Source organism: Lepisma saccharinum, chromosome 5, assembly GCF_977018435.1.
Source record: "Lepisma saccharinum chromosome 5, izLepSacc3.1, whole genome shotgun sequence".
In the NCBI taxonomy this organism is placed as follows: domain Eukaryota; kingdom Metazoa; phylum Arthropoda; class Insecta; order Zygentoma; family Lepismatidae; genus Lepisma; species Lepisma saccharinum.
This window is the reverse complement of record NC_139233.1, coordinates 28263595-28287984: the sequence shown is the minus strand read 5'-3', so window position 1 is coordinate 28287984 and position 24390 is coordinate 28263595. Positions and strand designations below refer to the sequence as shown.

The 24390-nt window shown below is 39.1% G+C and overlaps 1 protein-coding gene across 1 annotated transcript in view; it reads left to right on the top strand.

Annotated features, from left to right (window-relative positions):
* The first annotated feature begins 11836 nt into the window (after positions 1-11836).
* The window catches only part of LOC145988270 (uncharacterized), a 45858-nt gene continuing 33304 nt past the window's right edge, over positions 11837-24390 (top strand). The window contains exon 1 of the mRNA XM_083123135.1: positions 11837-12459. Within this exon, the coding sequence (XP_082979261.1) occupies positions 12244-12459 (216 nt within the window). The 5' untranslated portion in view covers positions 11837-12243. The remainder of the gene's footprint in view (positions 12460-24390) is intronic.

Below are 24390 nucleotides of genomic sequence, written 5' to 3'. Positions count from 1 at the left end.
AAAATTCCACCATTTTTAAATAAAATTTATTTCATTGTGACTGAAACTGTAATCCATTAGGGACAACCCTTGAATATATTAATTATATTCTGCAAAATCTCACATTCAGATTTATTACTGGAAAAATTCAAACTGATAATCGTGAGCGGAAAAAGTTTCTGGAAGAAATGGAAGATGGTGAACCCAAATTTACAAACAAAAAACCAATGTCCTCGCTATGAAATTCATCGCAATACTAAGACAGGGTTCTTTAAAATTCATATGTTGTAAATATAAAGTTTGTAAATACTTTCCTTGTATGTCTCCAATTACCAGCTAGCAAGTATACAAATACTTCAATAATTGAATTGTGTAAAATGTTAGCTTCTTTTTTCAGTCAGGGCCTCTTCCATCAACCTATCGTAAGCAATTTCTTGTTGCATTATTCAGCGAGAAACAGTAAATCAGTATTTATATTGCATTGATTCCTATGAATGTTTTAACCACAATATTTGGGGGGGGGCAAGCACCCCTGCTACGACGCCAGGGGTTCCTGCTTCTGTCCAATGGTATTCCTTGCGAGTGCTCCTTAAGCAATTTCATCATCTTCGGGATTACCAATGGTTTTACATCTCAAAAATGTACATGAAGTTGAGTCTTCTGTTAATTGCGACAAATATAGTATTGGTATCGTGTATGAAAATGTTTGATCTGTAATTCGGCAGGTCATCAGCACAAATACATGCTTTCACCATGGGCGACATAAAGCTACGACATACCAGGTATAAGGTGACTATAATTGCATTTGCGTTGCACTTACATCAAATGAACATAGTACATCTGAGATCTTATTATTTTTATTTCTTTCCCATGCACAATGCAACATGCCATGAAACGACAGGGGATGGGGTAGGGCTCCACACATTCATGATCTCGGCCATTGTGAAGGTGATGAGATCGGCGCCACGCCCTTACCACCATTGAGTAACTCCAGGTAACTAGCGAATCGCCTGGTAGAATGAGAAGGTTATTTAAAGTTTTCCTGCTCTCAGAGGTAAATGGGATGTCCATCTTAGTGAAGTTACGTGCGGAGAGTCTTTTAGACATTGATACAAGACTTTTAATGTAAATTCCAATGAATGAATACGAAAAATTCCAATTTCAGAATGTTGTACCCGTACACCTATAAGTGCACATAATTATCAATATAGCTATATAATTTTCTTTTAGATTATCATTGTGTCGAACATTCAACACGTCCCCAAGTCCTCGTCAGTGCCTGCGAAGCCAAGGTCGCTTGCCTTACCCCCTTTCGAGAGCCCACAAAAGGGAATGGCTATATTTACACTTTCTCTCCCAGAAACCCCTTTGTTTTCCTAACGTTCAAGATTTTCCATTCTTCCCCGCAACCAACCCCCTCCTCCACGTCAGCCAATAGACACTGGACATGTACAAAACCCAAACCGAACTGTGAATTTTGGCGGTTGAGGGAATTCAGTCTGTGTTGAGAATTCAGGTGACAAGTGTGTGTCTAGAAGTTGTGCCGAAAGTCTTTGTCATGAGATTGCGCTGAAAGTCTGTGTTGGAAGGTGATACAGAAGTGTATTGAGGATTTGCCTTGACAAGTCTTCGTCAAGAGGTTGCGCTGAGAGTCCGTGTAAAAAGGGTCATACTGAACATTCTGCGTCAAGAAGTCAGTGCCCGTCAATGCTCAGAGCATAGCATTTAACACTCGATTTACGATGAACGGAACAGTTTTCCCTACGAAACAGACATATGACTTTTACATATAAAAGTATGCATGTAAGTGGTCAGTGTACAGAACTTTGGTGAGAAGAAAGTGTGTCCCTATGTCGTCCAAGGGCAGTGCGTTCGACACCTCAGGAAGCAGCCGATGGTGTAACGGTGCCAATGGAAGAAGAGGAACTCGGTCCGAATTCCATGCCGCAGTGTGACTGACACCACGGACACTTGGGACAACCAGGTTCCCTAACGGCAGACAATGGAGGCATCAATACACAGCACCAGGACATCGGAGTAAGTGTGACCTGAACCAAAATTAAGGTGTGGGCTTGTAATCCTCACATTAGACAGACGCATGTAGTGATTCTTAACAAAATACATATTTTACATATTACAGTCAACAATCAAATCCCTATAATTTCATATGCAACCCCCTCCTTTCCCATCATTTCAACAGTATTTTTCTATTTGTTTATGTGCACCGTCCAGGTACGGCCGGGCATCGAACCCTGGACGGCTTGGTCCCAAACCGCCTATTGTTCGGCTTCAACCAAGCGGCCCAGGGGGGAAAGAGCTAGCCTGTACGGCCTTAATGTTTTAGAGAAAGCATAAGTGAATACAGAGTTTTTTTAGCAGTGTACCGTTAAGATGAATTTGTAAATACTAGCAAAATCAATAACGTTTACGCACTATTGTCTTTGGCTTTTGTTTTCATTCCAACTGAGTTTAACTTCTTCCTCTTCTTTTCTATAATAGTAGGTAAAAATAGAAGGAAAAGTCTCAATGGACGGTTAATTTAGGTGGCTGGGTGGTGCTCGGACGTAAGTAAATAAGCTGCGCCCTTTAATGCATGAACAAACTTTGTTAACGCCCAATAATTAAGCTGGATCATCACCACAAACATAGGGTTATTACAGAACTTTGGTGATATCGATAATTGGCCATTCATATCCGTAGTACAACTCGATACAACCAGGAGAAAATAATAATGCCACTTGATATATTGCCTCTTACTATGGCTGTCTATCCTGAAACCAGCAAAAGAAGGAAATATTTCTACGATCGTGGAATTAGGTACTTGTGTGTCATTGCGAAAGCAATTGGAATCTTTCCGTTGTCTAACGTTTTGAATAGAGATGGGAACATGCTGAAGCATAAATGGCTGAGCTTGATCTATATCTGGGATACTCTTATCTTCGGCACCGTGCTGTCTCTTCTGGCTATGCTGATCAACGAGCAGATTGTGGAACATGGAGATACGATCTATCTGCGCTGGGAGTTTGTAACTGAGGTCGTGTTCATCGTCATGTGCCTTGCTCAGTTCCTGTCATTTCAGCATACGGCAAAGAACATGCCCAGACTCATACAGAGCTTGGAAGCAAACGAGGTCGCGTTCAGGAATCTGAAGGTGGAGAGATTGTGTGGCCCCATCCTGCATGACGCAGCGATGTTCTTTACTTTCATTTTGCTGGGTGTCACAACCGGCATCGTTGCCCACAGTTACGCAGAATTCACCATGAGTGGGCAAATGATGATCTTGTCAGTGTTCTGCTTCGCTCTGATCAACCTGTGGCGTTCCATTCCTCTTCTCGGCTTCTTGTATTTCACGTTCTATGTGTCGATCAGTTTTCGATCGGTGAACAAGGCAGTCAAAGAACGTCTGGACAAGTACTCGCTAGAACAACGCAGGTGGAACGCTAGTAAGATCTTTCACAAGATGGACAAAGAGTTGTTCGTGAGGAAACTAGTACTCGCGGCAGACCAGGATAGATTAGCAGAACGTCTTGAACAGCTACGTCTACTTCACGCAGATCTGATTGAGATGACCGATACATTGAATGGGTTGCTTGGTAAAACGTTTCTGCTGGAGTGTTCCCACGGATTGTTCGTAACCGTCCTCCACTTCTTCGTTATTTTCTCTGGCATCAGCTACTCAACCATTTTGTTCACATGCATCAACCTACTCATGATCATCCAACTGGCATTTGCATCAGAGGAGATTTCCATTCAGGTAAGTGTTAGCTTCCGCAGCTCCTCTTGTAATTAGTTGATTGATTGAGCAAATGATAATCACAAACATGAGGATGAGTGACGATATTATGAAATTGATGAAGGGACTCACAAAGAACACCAACTCCCAGGTCAGGATTTGAACCTAGACCCTTGTGACAACCACTCGGCCACGGAGGTCCATTCTTGTAGTTAGTTCTTTGCTAATTGTGTGAGTTGTGTCCTCCAAGCATGACACAAGGTTTCCTCTAAACTGATCAGTACTTTTAAAATGGTCACTAGAGGCTTCTAATAGCCCACGAAGGCAAGAAGATGTGTATTTATGATATTGGAGCGCAGGCAACTCATGAGAGAGGAAGAATTGATCGGTGCGTCAAAGCTTAGGGTTTCTCTATGCGCTGTAAGTACGAAATCAATGTAATCAAATACATGTGGATTCTTAGAAATGCTATTGGTTCTTTCAATAGCAGCTGTGCAGTAATCTTGCGCGTAGGAATATAATGCATGTGATAAAGCTATTGTAGCTGCTAGTGAAGTTTTGAAACCTTACATCCATAGGCAAATATCACCAGAACTAACAGATAGGAAAGGAAATACTACATCTCAAAAGTCGCGTGGGTTTTACTTAAATTAACTTCGTTCCAGTAGATAAAAAATAGGGGCGTATAGGGTGTGGAACATACTGCGAATGGTACGATATTTTTATGTATCATTTAGAAAATTCCATGATTTATATATTTATTTACCACTATTAATAGAGACTCGGATTATTATTATTATTATTATTTCTTTCCTTCATTGAGAGGAACCTTGCTGATCTTGTATCCTTTATAAATACAAGGAGCAGATTTTGCTCTGAACACATTAAAAGTATATTGATAATACTTATCTAACGTTTATATTATGTGTCATAAGTAAAATATAACTAATAAAATAGAAAGTAACAGAGTAAGGGAGACATAACGTAAGTACTAACAAAATGAAGCAAGAACTATTAGTTACTGCTTTAAAGTTGCCCGATAGGGTAATCAGAATGAACCTAATTTGACGTGTCTGTGGCTATTGACAGAACGCTTTATTTATTTATTTAAAACTTTGTTGCAGTTGTTGCTATTATTAATATCGCTTTGGGATGAGAAAAGATTTGTTGCCTGCACAAGAATTCCTCGCAAACTCCCGCCTTCCTGGGAGAAAGCCCTTACCAACAATGAAAAGTATAAAGTATTGTAAAAGGCAATAAAATTATCTGAGGAGCGAAATCCTCATACTTGTAGAAAAACTGATGCTGGGTGTGAACCCTCACCAAACACACGGATATAACACAGAAGCAAACGTCACCCTTGTGTATTGGCAGGTGAAGCAGACGTCAGAAGGAAATGTAGATGGCAACATCCAGAAAATAAAATTTCCATAGTTATTGTAGTAAAACAAGCAAAAGTTCATTTTTCCTTTTTTTGCTTTTGTATGTTATCACTGGAAGATAAGAGAACTTCATCCTGTCGACTAGGCTGCCTTCTGGTGGAGAACAGATGGCGATAAGCTTACACTTTTGTGTTAAAAAAAAAACTAGCACCACTTTTGGTGTCAACGACCCATATATCTGTAAATAACATACATATTTTCTTACGCATAGTGAAAAGTATGTGTTCAGAGAGTAATTAATATTACAATTATTAAATCATAAGAACTATGTGGAACAATAGTAGGCTGTTGTATAATGCTCGTATAGGCTTTTGATCAGCTCAATGAATTTTTTGATTTGATTTGATTTAGTTTATTTTACTTCGCGTTTTGTGTCTCTTGGCTAATTTGCGAAGATGGGGATGAGTGATGAAATGATGAAATTGATGAATGGACATTCACAAACAACCAAGTCCGGGAACCCGGGATCCTTGGCGTCGCAGCGCTATGCGCTAACCACTCGGACACAAGGTCCGGCTCAATGAATTATGAAACTCATTATTCAATAAGCCGACTCACGATCTCTCCATGTAAGGGTCGAGTCCCGGACTGGGCATGGCTGTTTCTTTTAATGTGACAGTCAAACAATGACAAGTCATGCTCATCGACGCGATTAGTCTAAAAGCGGCAGAAAAATGATGCAAAACCTTAAATAAGGAAAGACTATGTGTTATTCAATTTAGGGATACCCTGCACTACACCTACGACACATACTAATATGTATAGATTCTAATTTCATGGTATGTACGTAAACTATGAAAATTAATGATAAACGCACAACAGTAAGGAATCTTTCATTCTTTCAGGCAAATGGTGTTATAAGATGTCTAAGAACCGTGCCCACATCAAACCTTAACCAGAGATGTCAACTTCAGGTATGAAATTGATGTGTTTTATGAGTCGATCTCTGGTGTACAGCACGACCACATAGACATCTGAAATGCCCAGATTAACGATATATATACGTACAGTGGGATCCATGAGTATTACCGTGTAAATTGTCCATCAGCATGTTCGTACACTTTATTTGACCCAATAAGAGCTTCAAGAATTAAAAGAAAACTCAAAACAAGCTGTTGACAACTTCTGCACCAGCATACATAAAAATCCATCGCTTAAAAACACATAGGATGTAAGAGGAAAATTAATTAAAATAGTCATGGACAATTTGCACGGTAATACTCATGGATCCCACTGTACATGCTCGTATACATACACACACCAGAAGCGTATATTCTAGGCTATCTAGGCTATTTGCAATGCCCGAAACCCAGAGACTAAGTTACAAACAATTTCTCTCATATTGCCTATTTTACCCGTTAAACATAGGCCTTCTCTATTGTATTATTAAGTTTGACAGTCCCACCTCTATGAACATGAGTAAACTTGAATAATCATTACTTTTTATATAATTGCTGATTACTTTTTTTAAAAACTGAAGAGAATAATTGGACACAATGTCACTTCACTTCAAAAAACACAGTACATGAACGAAGAAGAGCGCCTCCACCACCTAGCACATTTGTGATAGCCAAGGTCTTGTCTCAGTATACGCCACTGAACACACATATGCAAACAGCTCTTTGAAGGCCAAAGACTAAGAAGTAGCTTATGTTTTGGAGATATGTAAACACACACATATCAAAATCAAATAAGCATGCTTGAATAAAGAAACGCACACACAGCTAATGTTTTCTCATTCCAGATTCATATGTTCATGATGCAATTGATAGGATCTCCAGTGAAAGTAACGGCAGCCGGCTTTTTTACAATAAACAAAGGCTTGCTTACATCGGTAAGGTTGACCTCTTTGATACTTTAGTAATTGTACTTGATCAAGAATAATACCAATTGCAATCCTCAGAAATTTCCTGACTAGGCAAAAAGAGCTAATTTATTTTAAAATATATATAATATTTTTTGGCAATGTTTATCTTTCGTTGACTTTATGCACCGAGAGTAGATCTAAAGTTGTCCGTGAAATACAATTAAGGCAATTTTTAATGTGGCCTGAAACCTTTGCTTAGAAGGTGATAGTATTATGTACTAAGTTTATCCTCACGTATTGGTAATAATGTGACGTCACTGATTTTGATTAGGTCATTCCTTTCAGATCCTAGGATCGATTGCCACATACCTCATTGTGATGCTTCAGTTCTCCCCTCAACTTATCAAACTGGCTGGAAGGAACGAAAGTGGACCCATCAAGTGAACTAAGTGTTTCGTGTCAGTGGAAGCAGTGTTAATCAAATGTATTGTAAGAAAGAGGACAACAATTAGTCATTTAGCAAGCACCACAAATTCCTATCAATTTCACATCTTAATAAGCACGTGTAATAGCTAATGTATCCGGCAAAACAATTGGGAAGCAAATATATTTTAATATTTCATTGTAAATTACTTTAGATTTCTGTAGATATATCTGTGCTTAAAGTATCCGTAAATTTGTTTTTCAAAAGACCAGCATATTCAACGATGAAAATTAATGATAATTAGAGTAAGTTGACGAAAGTACTCTCACAAAAGAGGACTCAAGTCGGAACCTTCGTTTAAGAGACCGGGAGTCGACACAGTCGGCAAACTCGTCTGCTATATTCATATGTATTATGTCAATAAAGATTAGATTACACTTGAACAGATTTCCATGTTTTCCATATTACAAACTAAACTAGAATAAATTGAGAGGTTCTCTGTTCATCTGTTGTAAATCTATGACGATTTACGCTTGTAAAGACTGATGTTTGCACTGCAACAAATAATATATTTTCAATAAAGTTGTATTTGCAACACCTGGCTCCATAAATGTGCAATTTCTCTGTGTATTCTGCTTGTTATAAGGACTCGTGCTTCTCTTGAAGGTAACTATGAAAACCCAAGCCGTGTAATTGAAGCTTTTCAATATAGTTGTAGTGGATGGAATTCCCTGTGGAATAAAACATTTTAAAACATCTCACATGTTTGTGATATCGAAGGGAATTCCGACTTCAACCATATTTGTCGTTTTAATGTCAATTGGTTGTTTGTTAATTGTCACGAACTTAGTTATTCGTAGTTAGTGTATTTTGTTGTTTATGGAATCGCGTTGCTTATGAAGTAACTGGCTCTCACTTGAGAAGAAATAAATACCACACCATATCATATGAGGAAAACCAATATTACCTTAAAGTTGGAGGATTTGAAAGAACGCCATCAATATTTTTATTTGTATCTCAGTTCGATTAGTGAAACGGTATATTTGTAACTTTCTGATCCTTTCAATAGTTATTGAACAGCGGAGGTCTAGCAGGTTGGGCTTCTGACTGCCACGCAAGGGACCCCTGATTTCAGCAATAGCCCCAGAAGTGACTCTGGAATTCACACAGCCTCTAATAAATGGGTACTTTGAGGCACGCCTAGAGGTAAAGGCGGCCGGAGCGTGGTAATGGCCAATATTGTGAATGTGTGGACCATGTTTCAATGTGTAGGTGGGGAAAAGCTTTACCATTTTTTTTCACCTTTACCTTGCAATGAGTTAAGTCTGTTCCCAATGCTATACTGAGGCATTCAGGCTGTTCGGAACATTTTAAATCATATCAAATAGATAAATATCTTCTATCAGCTTTAGTATTATTAGTATACGAAGATTTTCAATGTTAGAACGTAGGTTTTTAGAAGGAAAGGTGGAAATAATTTTACTATACAACTACCATATCAAATCTTTGCTCCAACCATGATAACTATGAGTAAGAATAATTTTCTAAAAATTAAACTGTGACTTTATCGGCCTTTATTGTTGCTTTGTTATCATTAACAGGTAACTCATCGTCTATGACAATGTAACGCTAAAGAAATGTTGATATGTGGAAAAAGACAATACTGGAATTCCTCTATTCTCCTCAGCATTTTCTCGAATGCCAATTGTCTTGTAAGTACCATGTACATTCAGCAAAGCTAAAATCATAAACACGCGATCGGATTATTATAAATTACTGTGGATATAAAACGATTCTAGTTCAGAGTGATGTAGACGTCATACTTACACATCAGGTGGCTTCCGGGCCTCCCCCATGGCGCAGTGGTAGCGTCTTTGCCTTGTAATCAAGGGGTCCCGGGTTCGATACCCGGTGGAGGCACAAGTGGTTCGGATCCCACTTTAAACTGTAGGTCCAGTCCCGATTAGCCGTACTGTGCATAAAGTGGACTTAAAACAGCAACTCAAATCAGGTGGCTTCCTTAGAAACCGGAAGCGTCACCCACGCTGATACGTCGCCAAGGAGGGAAATGACCTCATTTGAGCACGGCGGTTTTCTTACGGATTCGTGTTCGAATCGCGTGAGGTTCAACTTTAACCCTATTTACATTGTAAATTTTGAACGTGGTGCTACTTTCCTCTAGCTGTTGCGATAAGCTCGGGTTTTATCAGCTCCCTCGTTGAAGCACGGTTCTCCTGTTGGCACATCAGTGAACGGAACGTACGTATGAAGGTTTTCACCTCTGCATACAATGTTTGTGACGTCCTCTTTTACTCACAACCGTTTCTTTAGCTAAAATATCTAAAATGCAAAGTTATTACCCCCGGGTGTAGCCATGATTTTTATTCCCGGTGAGACCCTATCTTCTACAAAGTTGATTGATTCATTAATTTGGTATATTTTAGTTCTCTTTCCTGTCACTTTTGGCTAATCGCGAAGATGAGTATGAGTGATGATATGATGAAAATAGTGAAGGGACATTCACAAAGAACACCCATGTCCAGCCTGGGATTAGAACCAGCGGGACCCCTGAAGTCGTAGCGCGCTGTCTTGGAAAATTGTTAGGAGAATATACTTCGAAAATAACAACTTGTAATATTTATATCGCTCTTTGTAGGAATTCTGACTACTAAATTACTACCCTTTTCCAGAATTTTATAGAACTAACGTATTAAATTCTGATAGCAGAAAATTTACGATTTTCGCTGGATTCTTAGTTTGAACTTGTTAGCATGTCCTTTTATCTACTCATAAACAATTTTGAGTAATGATTAATGTTTTCTTTATGTTATCACGATTGCCAAAAATTGAGTATACACATTTAGAGCCGACAATACATTAATTAGCGCTTTGTGCTAACAACTCCGCCACGAAGGCCAGCATTAATATTTAGTGAATGTACTGAAAGTGCTCCTGCAATGTCGCCCTAAAAAGAATATACGAGTTTTGCCCTTGAGACTTCAGCCTTCCAATTATGCAACCAGTTACGTAGTTCTAACGAGATGGTTGCATATGAAACAGGCGTGGTTCATAGCAATCTTGGTCTCCTTAGACTTGAATGTTTATTTTGCTCGGGTAACACGACAAATAGGAAGTGAATGAAAGTAAATGCGTAGATATGAATTCTTTACCTATGATATAAGTACTAATTGCAAGTGGGAACCAAGGATAGAGGTCCTTACGAAACGTTGTAAAGTTAAAAGACATCGATTGTCAGCAGTCTTCGAGATGAGTAAATGCAGGAAAGGTGTGCATTTTGAGCCTGCCTAATAGGAGTCACACTTTTCATTGTAACAACATCAATAAAAGTCTTATTAGATATCTATATACAAAATCCGCAAAGCTTGTTTTAAAGATTACACACAAATGTAAAGCAAGATACGAACCGATACGTGCCACCACCCGGAATAGAGGCTATGTCCACTTGATCACAAGGCAAGAATGTTATCCATTGCTCTACCGGAAAGGTAAAGGTAAAGTTTCCCGTGAATATAAGACCGTGCCATGAAGTCAAATTTAGGGGATGTCGGGATTCTCGATCCAGACCATTTTGGAGGTCATGTGATCAACACATTGCCCCCAGGTACCCATTGATTTGAGGCTGGGTGAGCGCCGAAGCTGCTTTATGCGGGGACAAGGCAGGAAAATTCGGACCTTACATCACCTACTCCGGGACTTGAACCCGAGTCTTCCGCGTGGCAGTCCCTACAGACTAGATCACCGCTGAATCCACTCTACCTGTGTTAAAACAATTATTGCTTTACCTATTTAAAATTAAATTATAATAGCCTACTGTAAATCCTATAGGATATAATGATGATAGACGGAGATGGAATGTTTTTATCCTGACCAGAAACGAATTGAAAATGTGAAATTGGAAAGAAAACGCAGGAAAGGGTGAGTACCAATTGAACACTGACTGTAAGTACTTCGGACAACAGTGATTTTTGTACTGAAAAAGAATTTAAAGTAAATAAGTTTAAAGTTCTGTTTTACACTACTTTCGAAGTCCCTACTAATTTAATTTAAAGTGCAATACGACTTATTTTGGTGAATTTGCTTTCAAACACACATAAAGTCATATGGAGTTTATTAAATCCACTTGCAAACAGAAACGCAAAGATGACGTTCTCAAGTTGAAGTGAATAAATGACCGTCAAATATTTACTTCAAGATATCTCAAGGAAACAAGGCGCAGAAGCAGAAAGATAAACTGACTACAAAGAAGAGCAAAGAAAATCATCTTCAGTCGCAAACAAGTGTGTTTATTGACATAGCCTTGGCCTGGCTCAAACAGTCGAAGACCTTCTAGCAATTTCAGTCGATAACTCTTTCCTGACTTTGTTTCGCGACACTAGCGCCACGATTTGATCCATCCGTTCGGTCGCTAAGAAACGCTCAAAACAGATCATTCGCCCGATGGCGAGAGTAAACATCGCAGTAACTTCATTCCGTAGCGCCTCTTACGAGAATTAGTCGAACCAAAAGTGTTGAACGATATTATCGCATAATTCTTTGGTCGAAAACGGTCAAGTGTTTCACCAAAGAGAAGCAACACTCAACCTCAAAGGAAACAATTAAGTGGAAAGTATTGAGGAAAGCCTTCTACTTTACTTGTTACGCGAACTCTTAACATGTAGACAGGAAGTGTGTGTGGGTGTGCATCTAGAAAATGTGATAAGTCTGTGTTTCAAATATTGTTCAGCTGAGTATAGAATTCTTTGTTGAAAATAAGCAGTGGTGCAGAACTGTGCTTCTTATCTGTTGAAGAGGAGCAGTAAGTTACTAGATAAACTCCAATTGATAAAACTTGTCTTAAATGGGGTGTGCAGAGACAAAACTAGTAAGAAAGATCAATGTGACTGGTGCAAAGGTGCTCGAGGATGACTCAGAGAGGACTCAATCAGCAGAAACACGAGAAACTCGATTGTCTTCTGGGAAATCTGATATATCAGATCATTTACCCAATCAGGTGCTGACTGAAGATGAGCAATTGGCCAGGATTGGAGCAACAATACCTACTTGTGACTTGGGGGTGAGTTTTTGAAATGTTATATGCCTTAAATTTTTCAAACTTTGAATATTTCATTTCTTTGAAATGGAAATTGCAAGGTAGTTGTTAATGTTTGTTCAAGCCTTGGATCTAAATGGGGAGTGAGACAGCTGGGGGGGAGGGGAATTGCTAGGTGGGGATACTATCTACTCGCATCGTCCCTCACTTCGAGTTTCAGATGAGTTGAGTTATATTTTAATGACACTTTATGCACAGATAGGTTCATTGGGACTGGACATTCAGCTTAAAGTGGGATACAAACCACAATGAACCTCCACAGGAGATCAAACCCGATACCCCTTAATTACACCCTCACTTCGAGCAATGCATATCGAGACAATAACAAGTGTTAAGAGGAAGCAAAGTTATCGGTGCTAATTATCAATCCATAAGCGAAATGGCCGAGGAAAGGCATATAAACCGCTGGACAATGGCATAAGTTATACCGGGCCAGAGAGATTCTATTAAAACTCTTAATTTTAGTTTTCATTAACATTTATATTATAGTGGGGGAAAAAGTGAAGAGAATATAATTTTTCTGTGTTCAAAATGCAACATGTCAATGCAAATCAGCACTTACCAAATTAATTTAATGATGTAGGCATGAGGAAACTAAAAGATTTCATTAGATCCAGTGATTGAAAACTAATTTAAAACTAATTTCATATTTGTCAAGGAGCTCACTTAGGAGAATCGAACTATTGTTCATTATGATTATTCCATAATATGTATATTTATATTTCATTTCAAGGGTACAGCTTCCTCGATCCTAATCCACAGTTACTCCTGATGTTTGCTGCACATTCTACCAAAACCATCTGCTTGTTGACGTCCTTCTACGTATTACCCTCTCTACGTAGACTATACTACGCTTAAATTTACATATAAACAAATCTAGACATAGATTTACAGACTACACATTGTAAAAAATTCCGTACATTTACGGTGAGTGTAACGTAAAATCTACTGACGGTTCGCCGTAAGGTCATTCTATAGTATTTGCACTATGAATAAGAGAAACTTTAAAACACTGAATCGAACTTGGAAATTACAAATAGCTTACCTGACGACAAATAATTTAAAGTATATTGTAAAACTGGTGTATGAACCTCCTCGATGGCGCAGTTGTAGTGTATTCGCCTTGTAGTTAAGGGATCTCGGGTTCGATACCCGGTGAAGGCACATAGTGGTTCGGATCCCACTTTAAACTGTAGGTCCAGTCCCGATTAGCCTTACTGTGCGTAAAAGTGGACTTAAAACAACAATTCCATTCAATAAAACTGTTGTAAAAACGGTTGTTGTTATCATGAGAGGTGCAGATTAGTACTAAAATGTAAAAATAGTTCAAGTACATAAAAGTTGATATTCAAGAAACAAGAGGTTTGCACTACGGACACTGGAAGGAACCACCTTCGAAACAAATGAAAGGCGAGAAACGCTGGGGCCTATGCTTATGGTGTCTTTGTAGTTTTTCTGTAGTTAGTGTTTTTAATAGTGTTACTTTACGATGACGTCACTGGCCGCTGCCGGCTGTTTCACTTTAAAGTTACGGATATGATGCAGCACATCAGTGGCCATAATTCGTTTCCGACATCCTTTACAATTGAGGGGGAAACCTGAATCACGGTGGTGATTTTTGAGTCACCGTTCCCAGAAGCGTCCGACATGCAGCGTGACGTCATTGCATAAGAGAAAAAGCAGGGAACGAGCGTATCACCACGAGCGATCTGACCCCGCGTGGCTATAAGGTGGTTGTTGGCATGCAACAGTCGACTTTGTGAGAAACAACGAGCAACAGCGGCGAAAGAAACAGAGCGCTGAAACTTCGAAATGGTACAAGGCTGTGTGTCGCCATGGTTACATGTTCAACAACGGTGTGCGGGGATCCTGGATTCTCTTTGTCGGTGGGCTAACTAACGATTTTTGAAGACTGCAGAACACGGGAGTCCTGCACTCCAAAATGAGATTTCAGGTCAAAAGACATATGTCGTTTGGGAACGAGCCAATCAACAGAAACGTTCACACCGTATCGGCATGACAGGCCGCACATGCCTGTGTTCGATTGGTGAAATCCTAAAGAGACACGTGTCGCTTGTCTCTTCGATGTAAAATCTCCCAGGGAGATTTCGGGCCGAAGCGACATGAGACATGTGTGTTCCGCACCGAAGTAACAATGAGCGAGCAATACAGACACATCCAGTCAAAAAGCGAGGCGACACGATCCACGATATTGAGAAAAAGGCGCAGTTCGAGCGATACGAAAGCAACAATCGATACGTAAAGCTTGTCGTATCATTTCGGTGCGAAAGCTTCAATTTATTTCTGCCGGTTAATTTCAAAGAGACACATGTCCTTTGGTACTTCGGTCTAAGGGAGCATTCAGATCAAAGTGACAAGCGAAAAAGGCCCCTTCATTCTTTAAACAAGCATTCACTGCGCATGTGCAATTCTGCCGGACTCTTTAAAATATCCCCGCGTTGTTACGAATCACATCACAAGCGGCGACAATGCTGGCAACAAATTCCATGTCCATGTCCACTGGGGTCACATAAACAAGTGATTTTAGATATCCCAAGATGAAAATGGAGTAGATTCAGATCGAGTGACGTCGCAGGCCAGGAAATACAGCCTCCCCATCCAATTCAGCAAACAGGAAAGGTAACATCCAGATGGTTCCAGACATTCACACTGAAGTGAGGCGATTCTCCGTAGCTCGGTATCCTGGCTTCTCCGACCCTCTTCTCTATATCAAATTGTTCAGTGGTGCATCATCTATTTTGTTTCATTTTTGTACACTTTCACTGAATCGCCCTGTTTATAGAAATAATTATTTGCTGCCATCTCACACCCAACAACAACAAAATGCCTTGGATTCGAACCTAGAACCCCTGCTTTGTTTCTAAAGACATTATTTTGGGGGTTAAATTCGCATTACGCAATCATTGGTCTTCATTTCAAGAAAGAATGTACAACTCGGTCATAAACCTCCAACATATTTTCCCCTTTGCCCGTCCACGAAGAAGATGTACGTATAGATAAACTTCTCATCTAATTTACTACTTGAACTCACGTAGCGTTGTATCGGTTGCCATGGAGACCGATAAACAGTCGTGACTCGTTCTACAAGCGCGGAGAAGGAAAACAAATAGGGAGGGAGACTGTTTCCTCCTCTCCCATCACTCTGATAGTCCCTTTTTGACGATCAAACTCAACGAGCTCCCAGTTCGAGAATCGATCGCTGAATTGGCATGAAGGCTGATTACTTCCTGAAGAGATTTTTACGGCGTGGAATACTCAGCCCGACCAACACGGACTTGCAACGTCACGATTCAACGTTGAGGCTTTTTGATCTTCTATTATAGATTGATTGATTGATTTTCTTTATTTTACTTCGCTTTTTGTGCCACTTTTGGCTCATTTGCGAAGATGGGGATGAGTGATGATTAGATTCGGATTTTTAGGTTCCTAATAGGCTCTAAAAATCCTAAAATAGGTTATAAAAATCTTAAATTAGTCGCGAAAAATCCTGAAGTAGGTTCCAGAAAACTTAAAATAGTTCAAAATTCTTGAAAAATGCTGATTAGGTAAAGTCACCGACAATGAAAATGGGACACCTATATCCTGAAATACGCACTATCTTGCATAACGTTATGTGTGTTGCCTAACTCTACGGCGATGGCAGAACTTACCATTGCAAATTTGCTATTAAAATCCACTCTTCGCCGTATAGTTAGGAAAAAATATAGCCTCCCCGATGGCGTGCGCAGTGGTAGCGTCGTCGCCTTGCAATCAAGGTGTCCCGGGTTCGATACCCGGTGGAGGCACATGGTGGTTCGGATCCCACTTTAAACTGTAGATCCAGTCCCGATTAGCCTTACTGTGCATAATGTGGACTTAAAACACCAACTCAATCAATCAATAGTTAGGCAACAATCTTTTTCCATGTTATCCACAGTCAAATTCCGCAATTTTGTCTGTTACGATCATCTTATATGCTGAAAATATTATTTCAACAAAAACATAGTCAGTGGTGCAAACTTTAATGCTGAAATGTTAGTTTGCAAGGCGTGAATGCCACAAAGCACCAAAGTGACGCCAAAGTGAGCAAGATCACACAGATCAGACCACTTTGGATTGTACAGGTAACAACGGCACCAGATGTTTTGCTTTGTTTAGAGCTTTGCAAAATCACCATGGACTTGGAGGAAGGGAAATCGACAGAGAGTAAGTTTCAAACACGTTCGTCATTGAAATTTTTCGTGACCAAACAAAGCAAATGCCTCTGTGTGACATAAAAATCCTGTATAAAACCTTCAAAAATATTTTTAAAAAACCAAAAAAAAGGTTTGATTTAGGCACAAATAGATAAAATAGGTTCTAACAAGCAAAATAGTTTTCTTAGGCACTATAAAACTTCTCAGTTGTTGCGTTTTTTAATAAGACGCTGACATAGCTTATTATTTCTTACATACCTATAAAGGAAAAATAGGTTAAAATCCTAAAATCCAAAGTCTAGTGATGATATAATGAAATTGATGATTGGACACTCACAAACATTCATTCCCAGGCCAGGATTCGAATTATGGACCCCTGGCTTTGTAGCGCGATGTGCTAACCACTCTGCCACGGGGACCGGCGGATCTCCTATTATAGTACTGCTATGCGATAATATTATGAGAAGGGTCCGGATTTTGATGACATGTCATCATTTTTTCCTTATGTGGTATGTATTGTTCTTTAAGTATTAAAATCATGAATATGAACCTAACTACTCCGCCTCGGAGGTCGACGCACATTGTTATCAAAAATACGCACAAGTAATAATGATTACAACGCAACATTGGTGATTTGAACAGATACAGGGTGCGGAACTCATTTCAGAATTGATTCAACACTCACTTGTCTCTCTCCTTCTGTCTCTCACGTTGTCTCTCCCTTTCATCCGTCCACACTGTCTCTCCCCTCTCTCTTTTTCTATCTGTATCTCTTTATGTCTCTCATGCTGTCTCCCCCTCTCTTGCATTCTGTCTCTTATGCTGTCATCCTCTCTCTCTCTCTCTCTTTATTTTCTGGGACCTCCCCGATGGCGGTAGCGTCATTGCCTTGTAATCAAGGGGTCCCGGGTTCGAACCCGGTGGAGGCACATAGTGGTTCGGATCACACTTTAAACTGTAGGTCCAGTCCCGATTAGCCTTACTGTGCATAAAGTGGACTTAAAACCAAACCAATCAATCAAATCTCTCTCTTTCTGTATCCCATGCTGACTCCCTCTCATTAGCTCCCTCTCTCTATTTATCTGCATATCAATCTGTCTCCCTCTCTCTCTCTCTGCTTTTCTCTTTCTGTCTCCCATGCTCTCTCTATTTCTTTCTATCTTATGCTGCCTCTCTCTTTGTATCTGTCATACTGTCTCCTTTTCTCTCATTATCTCTCTGATTCTTGCTTTACTGCAAATGATGAAACTGAAATTATCTCATTCAGACTATTTGGGTGAGGAGAAAAGTGGGTTGAGATTATTTCACAGGCCACAGTCCTCCTTCCCACATGGTGTCGACATTCCTGGGTCCGCCTCTGGTCAACTTTTGTTCCTCTCCTCCGAACAGAATTCAACATTCAAATATCATTCAGTTTCTTGGGTACGTTCTCTTTTCCGCACCAACCCCTTTCTGATGCAATACCACAGGACACGAGCATTACATATGGAAGAACTTGGCGCCACTTGTGCTAGAAACCCCTCCTATTTCCTTCAAGCTTGTGAAAAGATCCTTTTCCGAGAACCCTTCATCGAAACGCCTTGATATTTGCATGCCTGGTTTTCTGGGCACCTGCTGGCATTTAGGAAGCTCTCAACAACGCAGAAACAATCATGAAAGAAAAATGCGAGAGTGTATTTGCCCGGACATTGCCTATCAAAGTTTTACACTGAATCGATAAGGGCATCGCTTCCTCTTATTGTCTCACGGCAGCTCGAAACGAAATCGACCATGCCAGAAATTGCGTTGTTTCATGGAGCTATTAAAAAATGACGTTGTCTGTGAATGGGCGTTATTATCCTACTCGTAGAAGATAGTTAAGTGGAACGTGAGAAACCTCTTTGTGACAGGCTGTTGGCAGGTACCCTTGTTAGAATAGGCATTCGCCTACAGGGTGTGTCCGAAGTCCATAGCATTACTTAAATTGATCTTCCTAGGAGGTATGCTATTCCTCATCAACTGAAAGAATGAAGTAACTAAACAGAACCACGTGACTTGTGAGAAATAACTGCATGCCGATTACTTAATTCTCAAGTCAGCACTTACATTCACACATAGACCCTATACTATGTGCCTAATTCATAGAATTAAGTCATACAACTTTACAATTGCGTGGCATGACTTTACCAAATCTGCTATGTTTCTATGCGCAACATCCAGACTAAATAATAGTATTTCCCGCGTCCATTTGTTTATATTGTCTTCCTTCTCACAGTTGACAGCCTTCAGCGTGTTGTGGCTACTATTTATTAATAATTCAACACTAGTACTAATTTAATAATGATAACCATAATTTGATCTTTAACATTTTATATTTTCCGGTTGAACTTGTGTTGAAATTAAAATTGCCCATATACTTTAGAACTAAGATTGCTGTAGAAGCATTTGTATTTTATGCAAGGTGCTTTTTAGGGAACAAAAAGTTATCTTTCTGCTCATTAGGCTAATCTTGATTGACTGATTGATTTGTATTTTTCTTCGTTTTTCTGCTACTTTTGCTAATTAGCGATGAGGAGGATGGGCGACGATATGATGAAATTGTTGAATAGCAATACGTTTTAGGTTTCTTGCAAAAGGTGCCAAATTCTATTCTAGCCCCGGGCGCTGAAATTTCTAGCTACGTCTCTGCATACATCCAAGCAAAAAGTAGCTATGTTCTAATGGTAGCATTAAATAGAAACGATGTTTTCTCAGCTTCTTCCGTCGATGTTTGAGAGTCTGTTCACCTTATTTTTTCTCATCAAAAGTGTGAAATATCCCAGAAAGAGAAGGTAGACGGATGTGTCTTTTACATGCGTTATTTACTTTCATTTTATTTTAAGATTGTTTTTACTTTAAGATTACTTTTATATGCTCATAGATACCATACTAGTTAACTCTGTCATTTTGGAATCACAGGTTCCTGACTTGAGTTAGTTTCTGTGGTTCGGGTCCAACTTGAAAGTGTCTGTTCTCCAAATTAGCTTATCTGCGTCTGACCTGAAATTTAGATCCTGTGCAGAAAATCCTAAACACACAATCTATTTTCGCAGTATCACTGACCACCTGTCACCCAATGAAAAAGCCGCCATGGCCTTTACAGCACTGTTGCGCCATGGAGCTTAGTTTAACACTTCCTGCTTTTGTTTTTATAGCACGCTCCAAACACTTCCTCCTTTTGTTTTTATAGCACGCTCCAAACACTTCCTGCTTTTTTAGCACGCTCCAAACACTTCCTGCTTTTGTTTTTATAGCACGATCCAAACACTTCCTGCTTTTTTTTTATAGCACGCTCCAAACACTTCTTGCTTTTGTTTTTAAAGCACACTCCAAACACTTCCTGCTTTTGTTTTTAAAGTACGCTCCAAACACTTCCTGCTTTTGTTTTTATAGCACGCTCCAAACACTTCCTGCTTTTGTTTTTATAACACGCTCCAAACACTTCCTTTTTTGTTTTTATAGCACGCTCCAAACACTTCCTGCTTTTGTTTTTTAAAGGACGCTCCAAACACTTCCTGCTTTTGTTTTTTTAAAGCACGCTCCAAACACTTCCTGCTTTTTTTTATAGCACGCTCCAAACACTTCTTGCTTTTGTTTTTAAAGCACACTCCAAACACTTCTTGCTTTTGTTTTTAAAGCACACTCCAAACACTTCCTGCTTTTGTTTTTAAAGTACGCTCCAAACACTTCCTGCTTTTGTTTTTATAGCACGCTCCAAACACTTCCTACTTTTGTTTTTATAACACGCTCCAAACACTTCCTTTTTTGTTTTTATAGCACGCTCCAAACACTTCCTGCTTTTGTTTTTTAAAGGACGCTCCAAACACTTCCTGCTTTTGTTTTTTTAAAGCACGCTCCAAACACTTCCTGCTTTTGTTTTTATAACACGCTCCAAACACTTCCTGCTTTTGTTTTTATAGCACGCTCCAAACACTTCTTGCTTTAGTTTTTAAAGCACACTCCAAACTCTTCCTGCTTTTGTTTTTTAAAGCACGCTCCAAACACTTTCTGCTTTTGTTTTTATAGCACGCTCCAAACACTTCTTGCTTTTGTTTTTATAGCACGCTCTAAACACTTCTTGCTTTAGTTTTTAAAGCACACTCCAAACACTTCCGGCTTTTGTTTTTTAAAGCACGCTCCAAACACTTTCTGCTTTTGTTTTTATAGCACGCTCCAAACACTTCCTGCTTTTGTTTTTATAGCACGCTCCAAACACTTCCTGCTTTTGTTTTTTAAAGCACGCTCCAAACACTTCCTGCTTTTGTTTTTATAACACGCTCCAAACACTTCCTGCTTTTGTTTTTATAGCACGATCCAAACACTTCTTGCTTTAGTTTTTAAAGCACACTCCAAACACTTCCTGCTTTTGTTTTTATAACACGCTCCAAACACTTCCTGCTTTTGTTTTTATAGCACGCTCCAAACACTTCTTGCTTTAGTTTTTAAAGCACACTCCAAATACTTCCTGCTTTTGTTTTTTAAAGCACGCTCCAAACACTTCCTGCTTTTGTTTTTATAACACGCTCCAAACACTTCCTGCTTTTGTTTTTATAGCACGATCCAAACACTTCTTGCTTTAGTTTTTAAAGCACACTCCAAACACTTCCTGCTTTTGTTTTTATAACACGCTCCAAACACTTCCTGCTTTTGTTTTTATAGCACGCTCCAAACACTTCTTGCTTTAGTTTTTAAAGCACACTCCAAATACTTCCTGCTTTTGTTTTTTAAAGCACGCTCCAAACACTTTCTGCTTTTGTTTTTATAGCACGCTCCAAACACTTCCTGCTTTTGTTTTTTAAAGCACACTCCAAACACTTCCTGCTTTTGTTTTTTAAAGCACGCTCCAAACACTTCCTGCTTTTGTTTTTATAACACGCTCCAAACACTTCCTGCTTTTGTTTTTATAGCACGCTCTAAACACTTCTTGCTTTAGTTTTTAAAGCACACTCCAAACACTTCCTGCTTTTGTTTTTTAAAGCACGCTCCAAACACTTTCTGCTTTTGTTTTTATAGCACGCTCCAAACACTTCCTGCTTTTGCACGCTCCAAACACAAAACATTCCATTGCTAGAGAGCAAAAACGCAATGTGGAGAGAGTGCAATTCCTTCAACACGATACAGACCCTTAGCTAGAATTGATCTCCAGGGAGCTCGCGGGTTATCGTGGGGAGACCTTTTAAACCAAGTTGATTTTTCAAAAGTTTGACAGTATTAAATGAAGGTAAATTTTGCGTAGGCTTCTTTTGTGGGGGGAGAAGCATTAAGCTAATATAAAATATAAAATTTAGAAATACCACACAAATACTACAGTTTTTTCTATTCGAGATTAAAATTATATGATATGCCATCTGATGAGATTTTCAGGAACCACCCTATGTAGCATACTTTGCTGTGTTGAAGTTGTTCAAAGCATGGGTAGTGTACGAAAAAGTAACGTCTACTGTTCAGTTTTTGGCTTGAAATGTTTTTTTGGATCAGAAGAAGTGAAAAGTTTTTACGAATGTATGTACAAAATGAAATTTGTAAATAAATCAGGGAAAACAATTGATTAACAGAAGACTGGCATGGGGAAAAACGCTGAAATGCGGCAAGGAAATTACGAAGAATGCACGAGTATGTTCACTTTATATTTCGAAACATGATTATATATTACCATGAAAAAAGAAGTTTTACTTTATATATAAAACATTTTTTCGAAAAGTAAGGCAGTATCTTGCACACTGCATTCAGATAAGCATGTGTGAAATTTGGAACAGGCGCAAGTATTAAGTGCGAAGATAGACACCATTTTTTCGTGTTATTATTAGTGTATTGCTGTTTCATTCAGAACGATGTCATTTTTCATTGAAGATAGCCTGCAAGCCTGGTCATGAAATTGTGAATTCTATTATTATTATTATTATTATTATTATTATTATTATTATTATTATTATTATTATTATTATTATTATTATTATTATTATTATTATTAAACTAGCCTGCCTTTTTGGAGGAAGAACTGCAACGATACGTTCGTAATTTTCTCCTAGCCCATCTTTTCAAGTCATTGCTTCATTTTCAAATCATTTTCGAGAGCCTCAGTTACAACATGAGGTGTAGTAGATGATACAGCCTTGCTTTGAAGGACCAGTGCTTACATATTAGTTTCGTCTGTTCCTGTATTATTTTTGCCTATTATAATTAAATGCTTCGTTCTCAGCACAGCTTCACCATTGTTATAGTTTCTGGTATTCACATCGTTTTTGCAATATTTAAAAATATTGAGTAACTTCAACGTGTTTCCCTTAACAGCCATTAGCACGCGCTGCTACTAACTGGACGTAAACAAGGATTTATCTTACATAGAACGGCCATATTGGAAGCGACACTAGCGCTCACGTGGTAATTTTAATCGCGAATATCTTCTAAAACATGTTGAAGTGTTAATTTACTGCTACTGACATCATCCTACTGCACACTCCATACTACTTTTGATGATGCAGATATTTATATCACGCAAGGAAAATTACACAATATTCAACCATAGTGCCTATCGTACATTCACCCGCGGCCAAAGCAGTAAAACTCTTTTTCGTTCCCAAAACTTGGAGTGAAAGGAATGTGGATGATGACGTCAAAGTAACAGATTTCTGTCTAAACGGAAGGCCGCAACAGGATCAGCGATGGTACACATAAAGAACCTCCCCTGTGAAAGAACTTTCCGAAGCCTAGAGAATCTTCTAAATACTTGCTGCTACGTAGACTTCGGCTCCTAAACAAGATGAACGAACGTAATAGCTGCTGTTCATGTTCTGTGAATTTATCCTTCACCAAGTTGTGAGCATAATAATATCTGCTGTATACATTTTCACTATTCACTTTAAACAAATTATACAAAATACGTAGTTTTACGATACGACCTACTGTCATGGGGCTGACGGCAGTGCCAGGGCCTTCTCCCCCCCTGGCCCCTGTCCGGCTACGGGCCTGACACGATAGTAAGTAAAAGATACAGCATTGACAGGAAACATTACTAAAAAAGTTAGGTCAATCTACTGTAATTGTATTATGTAATTTGAAGAACTACAGTTCGGCTCTATAAATAAAATGGACTAGATAGAAAATTTGTTCTTCCTTGTTGTAAGTATGAAGTGTGGCTGTCAGTGTAGGTGTCCCAGACGTCCCGTAAAATACTTTATGCACAGTTAGGCTAATCGGGACTGGACCTACAGTTTAGAGTGGGAATCGAATCAGTATCTGCTACCACCGGGTATAGGACCCGGGATCCCTTAAGTACAAGGCGATAATTCCACCGGGGAGGCCTCCCGTAAAATACGTTTTACGTTAAGATGGCCCGTTGCCCTGACAAAGATCCTCGGGCGTGCTTTTGTTCCATATAACTAGGTTCGAAGTTATTGAGTCAACTTGGTAACTTACTAATGAACGTATACGTATTCCATAATCAACAATGCTTTGAAACGTTGCAGAGATTTCTTTGAGAATGTCTAAACCTCGCTGACATCGTGTTCTGTGCACATATCGTATCAGTTCATTATGCTGCTCTGAATTTTAATAATTCTACTCAAAGTATTGAAACCAAAACCCAACACTAAATTAACATAATTCCACATTTTCTTTCATTTCTTGCCTTCCAAGTTATGGAAATTCAATCATGGTTTGTTCACGATTTAATAGTAAACAC